The following is a 13500-nucleotide window of genomic DNA, read 5'->3' as shown; positions in this document are numbered from 1 at the left end:
CCGCCACCAAATCGACCTGTATACTCTCGGGGAGGTCATGATGAAACCTCTTCTCCACGGGATCAGTTGCCGCTCTCCATTCTCTTATGACTTTATGCATTCTCGCCTGCTGCAATTGACACCCGATGCAGGCGATCTAGGCAGGCCACTGGCCACTGGGCGCCTCCCCTGGCTGCCTGTTGTGCCCTTCTCTGACAAACCGGGCGAGTGTGGCGAGTGAACGATGGAGGAGTCGGGAACTTCTGAACATCGTCGGGGAGCTCGTGGGAGCCACCGCTGCTGCTGTGGTCACCGGCAAGGTTCAGCCGCTGCTTCTTCGGCCAGCCAGCCTCGACACCTGTCCGAAACTTCTCGGAATCCATCAGCATCAGATAGCAGTTCCAGTGTGCAGTGGCGGATGGGGGGAGGGGGGGCCAGGAGGGGGAGACCGCCCCTCCCCGTCGACCCGCTTACTGTTAGGTTTGGTATACTGAAAAGCATATTTCCAGCAGTTTCGCGCGAATAGAATCTTGCTTGTATACGAAAAACTCTACAATCCACTTTGAACCCGATTCAGTATTATTCGAGCAGTTTCGCACGAATAGAATCATTATATTATTACATTGTGTTTGCTTGTGCATTTATAAGATGTTTTATAAACATTTAAATGTATAAGAAGCAAACAAAGTCTAAGTCTTTTGCTTAGTAGACTGGTTGTGGGTGTCGTCCACTTTAAGGTAAAACAGTCGGTTCTATGCAATACTTTGCAAAAGAAAAAGAAGAATTCACAACCCAGATAGGCTTAGACTACCTATCGTGAAAGGTTGCAATGTCAGTCCAATTATTTCTAAGCCTTACTGAAATAAGATGACATTGGTGTGGTATAGCACTGAATGGATCTAACAGCAAGACGTGTCTTTATGCTATCTACTGAAAAACTAGGTCTTGATAAATAACTATTTCTTAATCTACATACGTTAGCATTGAGCATACGGTATTGATTATGCACTACTTTGACTTATCAAATGGTGCGGGTTTTTCGCAACCCAATAATCCTGGTATATTGGGTAGTGGTGATTAATATCTAGTGGTGCTAGGATTGCTATTATGTTGAATCGTGCGCGAGGTGAGTCTCGTTTGATAATGTCCTCAAGAGGAGCTCGAACAAGGTTTTATTATTCAGAAAACTGGCCAGTTGGAGTTTTATCACTCTGTGAATAATAAATAAGTGTTTCTTGCTAAGTCCACTCTTGGAATAAATAAGATATTAATTAATTAAGTCCATAGCAGACATTAATTAATTAATGGACATTTATATCTTAAGCGCGAGAAATAAATAATAAATAACGGAAACCCGAATTACTTGTAATTTCGGATTTGGATGAGGAGAGTTCAATATTACTTCTGTAGTGGCTGCTCGTAATATTCCAATATAAGCTTGTATTAAATTGTGGGTTCAATTTAATTAGTGAAAAGCCAATTGGGGGAGCCCATATCCAAAACCTTCCATAGATCCCCGTCTGGGTCTAAAAGGAACTTAATATAAATAGGAGAATAAAGGAGACAGAAATAATAATTATTATTACTCATAATTTTCGTTCCCCTCTACCTAGAGGAGTTCGAATTTCTCTCCCAATTGGAGAAGGATTTCTTCTGTCTTCTTTATTCGAGTCCTAGTATTTTGATAAGATCAGCCCACCCTGATATCGAGATACAGTTCGGGAACCAGAGAGAAGATCCGTGGTCTAGTATTGAAGATCATCACGTGGAGAAGGCGCGAGCAATCAACGATTCTTTGGAGAATCAAATCGGTAACTCTAAACCGTAGAAATCATGTTTAGGATTTATTTTCTATGAGCATGGATTATTTGCGTTCTAGCATGCAATTATCTGTTTAACATGTGAATTGATTAATCGCATAATCGGTCAAATAGATCCTACGTCTGATTTATTTGTTTTGTACAAGTCTTCCGCTGTGCAAGGGGCACCAAACCCCACCACTTACATGGACCGGAACATAAATTTTCCAACGTCGCCCCCTCTGATAGGCTCCGACGTCACCCCTCCCCTTCCGAATTCCAAATTTCCGTCACAGTGAGGCTGGCCTGAGAAGAAGAGTAATAGTTGTTATTCAAATTCAACTTGGGTCTAACTTCTTGAAGCCCAAGTACTATAAATTTAAAGCCCACATTCAATCACAAATATAACTAAGCACAATAGCAGCAGTCCACACTCCATAGTCCATACGTGATAATTGATATGTCATATAACAATTATAAATTTATAACTAAAAAAATGCATTTAATTAAATATAAAATTTAGAAGCATATATATTTTCCATTAGTTTATCGCTTGATTGAATTGGTATTACTTTTACCCGTAGCAACTGCATCCGTTGAAAGAGTATTTTCTGATATGAAAATTGTCAAGACTGATTGGCGGAACAGGATGGAAGATGAATGGTTGAATGATAGTTTGGTGATATACAGTGAAAGGGCCATCTTCGCCACTGTTTCTAATGAAAGAATCTTGACACGTTTTCAAAATATGGATACCCGTAGAAGCCAGTTGTTGCGATTAGCGGATGCAAGTGCTACTTGAATTGTAATATGTAATTTTTGTTATTATAAAAAAATATATATTGAAGTTAATAATATTTATTATTTTATTTTTTATTTCACTTCGCCCCCTCCGTTTTAAGTTTCTGGATCCGCCAGGTGAATTCCTTATAAAGCCCCGGCACGGGGAATGCTCTCTCCGCTATCCTCCTGCAGTCCTCGTCGGTCTGGCCACTGGTCTTCATGCGAAGGACGTTGGTGTACAAGCCCGCAAATCGGAAGACCGCAGCCCTGATTCGCTCCCACCCCTTCCGGCACTCCTCCCAGCTGTATGTCTTCCCATGCGGGCAATTCCTCTTGTAGGCTGCTGCAATTTTAGCCCACATGTTGACTATCCTCTGATTGTTCGAAACGAGGAGATCATCACAAACAGACACCCAAACCTTGGACAGCGCGACGTTCTCATCATCCGTCCACTTCCTCCGTACACTGTCGTCATCAGCCGGTTGCGACGACTCGCCTACCACCTTTTTGCCCTTCTTCTTCTTCGGTGCACCCCGACCCTGCCCCCGCCCCCGCCCCTGACCGACTCCCCCTGTATCCCCGGGAGTGTCTTCGTATCGATCGACTTGTTCCAACAACTGCTCTATGGAGAAAGTGTCAACTCTAGTGAATTGAGTCTCCACTGGGGTCGATGTGTGGGAAGACACAGTAAAAAAGTCAAGACTGGGGCGATAGACATTGTCCCTCCCCCCTGGCTGTACCCCCGGCGTCCCCTGAATCCCGGGCTGCATCCCCTGCCATCCTGGCCCCCACCCCGGCATCATCTGCCCGCCCGGCATCCCCTGCCCGCCCGACATCCCACTACCCCCGGGGGCCATCGCGACCATCATCTGCTGCCATTGGTACATATTATAGTACCCACCTATCGGTCCCCATCCACCTCCGACGGGTACCGTGGGAGTTTGAGACCCACTCGTCACTGGATGATAGTCGTTGTTGTTCTCCATTTCGCGTTATTGCTCTTGTACATAAATTCAGAGAGAGAGAAAGCTCGTTAAAACAAGCGGTGCAAATGAAAATGGCGTTCAAATCACGTATATATAGTGTTTCGGAAATAAAATAAAATAAAAATTTGCGTTGGCCGATCGCAAGCCTACGATGGATGCGAGCGGATTGGCGAGCGCTTCGGCTAGCGCCCGAGAATCGGCGAGCGCTCGCCGATTCTCTAGCCGATTCCACGCTCGACGCTTCCAATGATTCGGCCAGCGGACCGGCCATCACCGGGAATCGGCTAGCCGGTCGCTCGTCGACCGTTGGAGATGCTCTAAGAACAAAAATTAAAATTTGGCGTTGGAAAAGAGAAATACAAAAGGAATAAAGCATCTTTAGCAAATTTCAATAAAAGTAAATTTTCAGTTATTTCAATCAATTAAATATTTGGTAAACCATATATAAATAAGCATATAGTATTAAAAGAATTTACTATAGAAACAAAAAAGTACCTTTACATATGTACGTATTTCCAAATTTGTAATTTGATGTCAATTGGTCAAAAACAGAGTTTAGGATATGTTCAAAATAAATACTTTGGGATAATATTATATCACAATAGGAAAACTAACTGGAAACTTATAAAATTTGGTGAAATTGATTTGATCCAGTACTTAATAAGTTAATCGGAAAATCATGAAATTTAAATTTATTCATAATTATCTTACGTCACCAAAAATGGTATTGTATCACGTATAATAGTCGGAAAAAAAAAAGGCAAATGAACCTCACCACTAATGCATTAATGACTATAAATAAGGGAAATATTGTTGTTTGACTAAATAAAACATTAACATTTAATTATGCTTGAAAGTCGGATATTTTCGTCATGGATTATTACGAACATCCTTCCTCCGTCCACTAAAAATATTGCCATTTTAGAATATCCCTTTAAAAATAGATATTTTCTATTTAAGGAATTTTTTCTCTCTCTTATGAAAAGGTTTCAATTCTTCATTAACAATATTTTAATCATTTTGATTTTTTATTTTTCTCTTACTTTATTGATTGTTCATTAAAACTTATGTTGTTTCAAATAGGACTGGGGAAAAATATCGAAAAAATGATATATCGCTCGTATCGTATTGAAAAATATCGAAAAATTATCGAATTTTCGATATATCGTAATTTTCGATACGATACGATACCGTATCGTAAGTTTTCGATACGATAACGATATGATCGCGATATATCGTTTTATATCGAAAATTTTCGATATATCGATATTTTATTTTCGATATATATCAAAAATTTTGATATATATCGATATTTAACGATATATCGAATTTCGGTACGATATATCGAAATATCGATACGATAACGATATGAAATTTTTTTTATATCGAAACTTTCGATACGATAACGATATGAAATTCTTTCATATCGATATTTCGATACGATACACGATACAACGTTTTCGATACGATATATCGTATCGACCAACCCTAGCTTCAAATATTATTTATTTTTAGGGACAGATTGAGTTTGAGTATATAATTTTTCAAGCCTGTCACAATTGATCTAATATTCATAGTTTTATTTTAGTCAACTTTTAAGAATTGGGCCTATCAATTTAGTTGGCACTTCTAAGATCAAATTGGTTAGCTTATAAACAAGCTGCCCTTACAAGAATGGCCCATTTGCTAAATTTGATTTTGAAATCCCATTTATACCATTCCTAGATCTAAATTAATATTCCCTATCCCTAATACAAATTGTTTGAGTATAATTTGTGTATCAATACTTACAATATACTCCACTATATACACATCGTTGAATTTTAAAATTTATATTTTAAATAAGATTAATTAGTTTATGATGTTTCATATTAGCTTCATTTTGGTTTTTAGTTTCTGTGTGTATGATTGATTATTTTACCATTGGGGATTTATAGTAGTGGGCTGGAACATATTTTATTTGTCCTTCCCCATGATAGATTGGTAATTTATAAACCGCAAATTGAATTAGATTAAATTATACTATAAGCTCTGGATAGAGAAAACTGGAAATTTTGAAACCATTTATATCCTAACCACCCAACAACGTACCAAATCTGTGTGCATGACTTCATTTCATATGCTGCTAACCTACTCCATATGCATATAATTTATTTTAACAATTATACTCGGTTAATAGAATAATACTCCCTCCGTCCAGCTCAAGTGATTGATTTCTTTTTTACCATTGTTTTCCAAAGATATATCTACATTATTTTCTCTCTTACTTTACTTTCTCTCCATTTTAACTATTGATTACTAGTATCATTTTCCTTAAACATATGCTGAAAAGCAGTCAATCATTTGAGATGGGACAGAGGGAGTGAATCAGTAATTCAATTAGACAATACATAACAAAAACAATATCAAATTCATAGTTCAAACTTATGACGCTACAATATAATTTTGAAATATATACTCTCCATAATTTCAAGTTCTATCACACATTTACACCTAATCAACGCACTGTCAATCATGTTTCCAAAAGTTCAATTTAAATTCCCACCCCAAATATCATTGAACATTTATAAAAAAATATTTCGTGTTTCAGTCTCACTCGCGTACATAGCGAAATTGAGGCATCACAAATCTCTTTACTCATGAAAAGAAATGCATTGAATCTATGAAAAAGATAAATTTGTGATTTGAACTTATGATATTACAATATTGTCTTAAAATATGTAACTTCCAAAATTTCAAATTATCGCACAGTTACGCACGTACGCTTACTTATTAGGTCATCCCAAAATTAATTTTATACTTTAGTTTTCACTAAAATGTGAATCTAGTAGTACTAATCTTTTATGTTGAATATAGAAGTAATGTAAAAATTAACTGATTATAAAATTAATTAGTCTTTCAGAATCTTTGCTTGCATTGTTTAGGTAGTATTATTATCATTTTTGCTTTCATTATTATCTACGTCTGAGAAGCAAACCAACTACCTTCACGCATCAGACGTCACTCAGCCTTCAATCCCCACTACGAATTTTCTCTATATATACCGCTTGCTTTCTTCTTCTCCAAACACCCAGCTTCTTTCCTGCATTTCACTGCTTTTCTTCCTCAAACAATCCTTCCATTTCTCGCCAACCTTTTCTTGTGAGTTTTCGAAACTCGTTGATAAGGCAAGAGGACAGCATTATCTTTGCTGTTTTGGAGAGAGCTCAGCTTTGTTACAATGCAGAAACGTATGATCCTAATGCTTTTCCCGTGAAAGGATATACTGGCTCTATGCTCGAGTACATGATCAAAGAGACTGAAAAGCTTCACGCAGCAGTATGTCGAACAACATCCAAGCTTTTTAGAATCTTTCGATATTCTAGCTTACTCATTTTTTGTTGATTTTTTTCTGATCTAGGTTGGAAGATAAAACAGTCCTGATGAGCATCCTTTCTTCCCTGATGTTGTTAAGGATATGATATTACAATATTGTCTTTAAACATGTAACCTCCAAAATTTCAAATTATATCGCACAGTTACGCACATTTACACTTTACTTATTAGGTCATCCCAAAATTAATTTTATACTTTAGTTTTCACTAAAATGTGAATCTAATAATACTAATTTTTTATGCTAAATATAGAAGCAATGTAAAAATTAACTGATTATAAAATTAATTACTCTTTCCTAATTTTTGCATGCATTATGTAGGTAGTATTGTTATCATTCTTGAATTTTGATTCAAAAGTTATAGTTGTTCCTTCATTTTTTGAAGAAATGCATTGTATTTATGATAAAAATAAAAGAAAAAAAAAACAAAATTTCATAACTACATAATTCTAAGTTGAAGAAATGCATTGTATCTCTATGAGAAAAAACAAAATGAAATCTATGGTGTTACGATATCATTTTAAATATGTAACTTCCGAAATTTCATATTAATAAAATGCATTGTATCTATAATATAAAAACCATATCAAATTCATAGTTCGAACTTCTAACACTAGCTACAACATAATCATAAAATATGTAATCTTCAAAATTAGATATCTATCACTCTATTACACCTATTTAACGTGCATAAAATTTCTTCAAAGATTTGTTTTATCTTATAATAATAATAGTATAATTAATCCGTCCATAACAAGTGGTTTGATCATCCCAAAAAGTTAATCAACTTCTATACTATTTAAATGCGAATCTAATAAATTTTAATGATCAGTGTTAAAGTAAATTAAAAAAAATAAAAAATAATAAAACTCTCAGATTAAATTAAAATACACTTTCACATATATTTTAGGAATACTTCTAAAACTCAAAATTCTAAGTTAAAGAAATGCTTTGTATCAATTATAAGAAAACAATATCAAAGTTGTAATTTGAACTTATGACGTTACGATATCATCTTAAAATATATAGTCTCTATAATCATATGTTGAAATGCATTGTATCTACGAAAAAGAACTAAGTCAAATTTATGGGTTCAACTTATGGTGTTACGATATCATTTTGATTACTACATAACTTCCAAACTTTCAAGTTAAAGAATACATTGTATCTATAAAGAAATATCAAATTTATAATTCGAACTTATGACGCTACAATATAATTTTGAAATATGGAATCTGCATAATTTCAAATTCTATCATACATTTGCACCTAATCAACGCACTTAAAATTCTCACCCTAAATATTTTTGAATATTTTTGATTGTTTATACAAAATTTCGTTGAAGATTTGTTATTTCATTTAATAATAGTGTAATTTTTGCTGATCCATATAGCAAGTGGTTTGTTCCTCTCTAAAAATTATTTATCTTCTATATTTTTTTAATGTGAATCTAATATTTTTTATGATAAGGATAAAAGTAAAATGAAAGTAAAATAAAAAATGAAGTAATAAGTATAACTTTTAAATATTAAATTAAAATACACTTTCACTTTTTTTTTCTAGAAATAGTACTAAAATCAAAGTTCCAAGTTAAACAAATGCATTGTATATACGATAAAAAAACATTAACAAAATTGTGGTTTGAACTTATGATTTTATAGTATCATCTTAAAATATAGAGTGAACTATAAAAATGGTCCATGGATTATGGGTTTATCTCGCCCATAGTCCCTGGACTTTAAAAATATCGTTAGTAGTCCTTGGACTAAGGATTTATCTCGAAATTGGTCTTTTTGACTTTTTTTGGTACAAAAATACCCTTTTGAAGGATTTTGGGGGGTTTGGGCAATTTGTTCATTCTACACTTTTAACATTTTAAATATGATATTATTTAAGTTAAGTACTAAATTTGATATATTTCAAAATTATCATTCTTCTTCCTTTTTTTCATCCTTCACTTTGTTTCTTTATTTCAATATTATATTTAACTTTACAAAATTTTAAATTTCAATTTGTAAATATCAATAAATTTTTTTAATTATAAAAATTATTAAATAACAAAAATTAATAGTCATATTCAATATTTGATAGTGTATAATATTTAATCAATATGGTATGACAACGCCTTAGTTTTAATCAATATTTAATAGCTTTAATCATAAATAGATCATATAAAACGATTTATTCTGAAATAAATATGCATCTAATGAATAATGTAAGGCTAATATAATTTTCGTTTATTAATTTGAAAACAATCAAAATTTACTTGAAAATTTCAACAAAAATACTCCTATATAAAATTTTTAGTAGGATCAAATTTTTAGTCAACTTCATAATATTCAATCACAAGCAATTATAACAACCGAACGAAGGCTAAATAGAATAGCTCTTATTTTTCCATCATGATTAATATTGTTTTTCTGTACTTCTTCAATTTAGCTAAATATTATATTAAATACTAACAACATTTAATAGTTTTAATCAATATTTATAGTGTCCATAAATTAATAGTTTTAATTAATAAAATTTATTGATATTTAAAAATCAAATTTTTTTTTAAAATTTAAATTTATAAAATTAAATCTAATATTGAAATAAAAAAACAAAGTGAAGGATGACAAAATGGAAGAAGAATGATAATTTTAAAATAATATCAAATTTTCAGTGGAGTACATAACTAAAATAATATCAGATTTAAAATGTTAAAAGTGTAAAAAGACCAAATTGCCCAAACTCAAAAGGGCATTTTCGTACCAAAAAAGCCAAAAGGATCAATTTTGAGATAAATCCTTAGTCCAAGGACTATTGGCGATATTTTTAATGTCCAAGAACTATGGACGAGATAAACCCATAGTCCATGAACCATTTTTTGAAGTTCCCTCTTTTAACCATAGCAATGATTAAAATAGAGTTTACTTATAAAAAATGTAGTACTAGCAAATTAAGAATGCTAATAGAATTAAAGTTACATTAAAGACTATCATACGCAAGATAATTTCACTAAGTATAGGATAGATATGAATACAGTATTCTCCGTTTCAAGGAAAATGACCAATTTCTTGGACAGTATTATATTTTATGCAATTTTATTTTGTATGTTAATTGAAGAGAATAAAGTAAATGAGATGGAATAAAATAGAGATAAAATGCAGTATAACATGTGAATGTTTAAATTAAATGTATAACATAATTATGGATGTTTAAATTAAATGTATAACATAATTGTGGAGTAATTAGTATGAGGGACCACTAAATAATGCACGGTACTAAATTAGGACATCCATATGCATAAACTTAAAATTATGGTTTAGTCGCCCATTGCCCATTGGTTTGACTCATTATTTTCAAAGCAAAAGGTACCCTCAATTTAATGCGTGCAAATATCATATAAAAAATAAATTAAATTCCATTTAAAGAATAGATTTCTTGCACTCAATCATCATAGTAAAATATTGAAAGTAGAAAATTGTCCTCCTTAGTATTTAATGTCTATATTAAACGTACCTAGGCTCCACCCATGTCATTTCTTGTGGGGGACAAGCAAGTTTTGAACTACTCATGTACTAATAATTCAATCCTTGTATTAATTGACAAGAACATTTACACGATGTATAAAAACCAAAACGAAAAAATTACAAGTTTCGTCATTCTGGCCTAATCCTATTACATATAACCCTCGTATTTCGTCGCGCCAGTCCTGGCAAAACGAAGCACGAGAGACGACTACATTGAACTACTATTATAGTTTAGTCGAGATTATGAGGCTGCAATCTTCTCAAAGAGGCCTAACCTATTATCGGCCAATTTGGACTTATAAGCTGATTTCTTGTATTCAAACCATGTAAATTCCTTATACAAGCTGTCTTCTTCATCCTGCATCAGTGATGCTAATGGAGCAATCGTTTTACTCAATGGTGGTCCTCCGAAATAAATCATTGATAGCCTCGATTTTGAACCGTTGGCCACCACTCTGTGCTTTACGCTCTTAAATCTCCCGTTAGTCATCACCTGCACCCATACACATCATAAATAAATAAATAATGGACGGTGCAAAATATTTTTTTTTTGTTTTCTATATTTCCCCCCCCTTCCATGTGGAGGAATCTATCAATTTAGTACGAATTTTGATAAAAAGGTGCTTGATGTGATTCACGCCATAAAGACAATGTTATTTATGGAATATAGAAATACTCCCTCTGTCCCACTAGAAATGAAACGTTTTTCTTTTCATGTTGTCCCAATAAAAATTAAACGTTTCTTAAAATATAAATAATTTTATCTCTACTTTTTCCTCTCTCTTACTTTACTCTTTCTTCTTTAACTTACAAAACAACACTACATAAAATCATGTGCCGAAAAACAAACGTTTCATATTTATTGAACGGAAGGAGTATGTTTAATGAAAAAAGTTGGTGAATAAATATAGTTTACTAAAATATCAAAATACAAGTATTTAGAGGAAAAGTAGAAAATAACTTTTTTTATTAAGAAGATGAGTGACTAATAATTTTTAGAAAAAATGTGAAATAATTTCATTGAGAAACGTGTGCATGAAGATGTTGGTAATTAGTCAAACCTCGGAAGCCTCGCATCATTAGCTAAAAAGTTAATAATAATATTTAATTAATGTGAAATTCTAGCAAGGTACAGTCACGTGGCTGCGTGACTGTGCCACGTGTACACGTATTCAGACACGCCTCTTCATCTCGTGGTTGACCAATTCAAATTCCGTTTTGAAAAAAGATTTTTAGTCAAAGAGCCAAATTAGAGAGAAAAAGAAGAAAGAAACCAGCCACATTAATTAAAAACAAACAGAGCGAATATTTGATTAGGTGCGTGAATTTAGTTAGTTGTACCTGCAATGAGTCGCCCACATTAATGAAGAAGGAGCTCTGGTCGGCCGGCACCGGAATCCACCGGCCGTCCTTGAGCGAGATTTGCAGGCCGGAGATGTTGTTCGATCGCAAAACGGAGATGATCTGCGGGTCCGTATGCTCCCCGAATCCAATCAGATTACGACCGTTGGATTCGGGGAAGTCCGGGCACGGAGGGTAGTGATTAACCCGAAAAACAGAGTCGCTCTGCTCATCCATCAGCAGCTTGCTGAAGGCTTCTCTGTCGTCAATCCTCAGCCCCTCCGCCAGCATTTCCAGAATCTCGCACGCCATCTTCTTCACCGCCGCGATGTACTCGTTCACCAGACACCTGCAGCAGTGGCGGACGCAGAAAAAATTAGTTAAACATTAGTTAAGCAGACAGACTGATTGAAATAGAAAAATGAGACTGTTTTTTATGGACAGACGAAAGCAGAAAAAATTAGTTAAGCAAACAGACCGACTGAAATGGAAAAATGAAACTGTTTTTTTTGGACAGAAAAAATTAGTTAAGCAAACAGACTGAATGAATGGAAAAATGAGACTGTTTTTTATGGACAGATTAGAGCAGAAAAAATTAGTTAAGAAAACAGACGGGCTGGAATGGAAAAATGAGACTGTTTGCTATGAACAGATTAAAAAATATACCGGAAATTGTCGGCGGCGTGGCCGAAGATGGAGGAGAATTTGTGGTAATCGGAGTGGGAGTTGGTGGTGAGGAGGAGGTATTCGAGCCAGCCGACGTCGCCGTTGGGGCCGATTTTTTTGTCGCCGTAGCCGAAGGGGTCGGGGGGGCCGGCCTGGGACTTGACGGAGTGGGGGAGGGAGAAGAAGCGGAGGGCTTCGGACTCGAGGGCGCGGATGAGGGGGGCGGGGACGCCGTGGTTGGTGACTTTGAAGAAGCCGAAGTCCTGGCAGGCGCGGACGAGGTGGGATTTGGGGTCGGGTTTGGAGAGGTCGATGAGGGGGATGCCGGGGAGCAATGCGGCGCAGGTGTTGGCATTGGATAGCTGTTCGATTGCGGGTTTGGAATGGACTACCATTGCTGTTTTTAGGAATGGGAGAGATTGCTTGCTTTGGTGAGGTTATGAGATGAGGAGGTGAGTGTGTTGAATTTGAATAGATTTGATGTGGGATTGCTTTGCTATTTATAGCCAGTTTTTGAGGGGTGGGTGGGGTGGGTGGGTGGGGGTGTGTTGGGGGATGGGGGGTGGTGAGAGAAAGTTCGTGGGATTAATTATGGTGCAATAGAAGATTAATACCTCTGTCCCACATCAAAGTGTCACGTGTGGACACGAGTTTTGAAAAATATAAAAAAAAGTGAGTTAAATAAGTTAATAAATTATGGGTCCCACTTATATACTTTTTCCGTTCTAAGATAAGCGACTCATATTTTTTTTGGGATGTCTCAAGATAAGTGACTCATTTCCTTTTTTGGTATTCTTTCTCTTACTTTTTCTCACTACTTTATTCACTTTCTACTTTACTAACAAAACCTCATTTCCTTAAATCACGTGCCGAAAAGTTTGTGCTCACTTATCTTGGGACGGGGAGAGTATATTGGTTTTATAATAAAATGTTAGTAGAATTGATTGATGGAATGTAGGTCTACTTACCATTTATGGTACTACAAGTGATATGTGTCTCTTATTGTAGGACGGACCGAAATGGTAAAATGTGATACTTATTGTTGGACGGAGGTAGTA

The 13500-nt window shown here is 34.9% G+C and overlaps 1 protein-coding gene across 1 annotated transcript; it reads right to left on the bottom strand.

The window, feature by feature from the left end:
• Positions 1-10481: 10481 nt before the first annotated feature.
• Positions 10482-12909, bottom strand: LOC125198579 (gibberellin 2-beta-dioxygenase 1-like). The gene is made up of 3 exons (XM_048096900.2): positions 12443-12909; positions 11777-12125; positions 10482-10928 (listed from the first exon to the last, which is right to left on the bottom strand). Exons 1-3 carry the CDS (start codon positions 12835-12837, stop codon positions 10677-10679), a joined length of 996 nt encoding a protein of 331 aa, XP_047952857.1. The 5' UTR covers positions 12838-12909; the 3' UTR covers positions 10482-10676.
• Between the last annotated feature and the right edge of the window lie 591 nt (positions 12910-13500).

Source organism: Salvia hispanica, chromosome 6 (assembly GCF_029641045.1).
Source record: "Salvia hispanica isolate PSC_SH4W2 chromosome 6, Shi_PSC_v1, whole genome shotgun sequence".
Taxonomy (NCBI): Eukaryota; Viridiplantae; Streptophyta; class Magnoliopsida; order Lamiales; family Lamiaceae; genus Salvia; species Salvia hispanica.
This window is presented reverse-complemented; position numbering and strand designations above follow the sequence as displayed.

Coding starts and splice junctions, on each gene's coding strand:
- LOC125198579 (XM_048096900.2), bottom strand. CDS start 12,837: ATGGTAGTCCATTCCAAACCCGCAATCGAACAGCTATCCAATGCCAAC. Junction 12,126..12,442: donor CACGCCGCCGACAATTTCCG/GTATATTTTTTA, acceptor CCACTGCTGCAG/GTGTCTGGTGAACGAGTACA. Junction 10,929..11,776: donor ATGTGGGCGACTCATTGCAG/GTACAACTAACT, acceptor GTATGGGTGCAG/GTGATGACTAACGGGAGATT.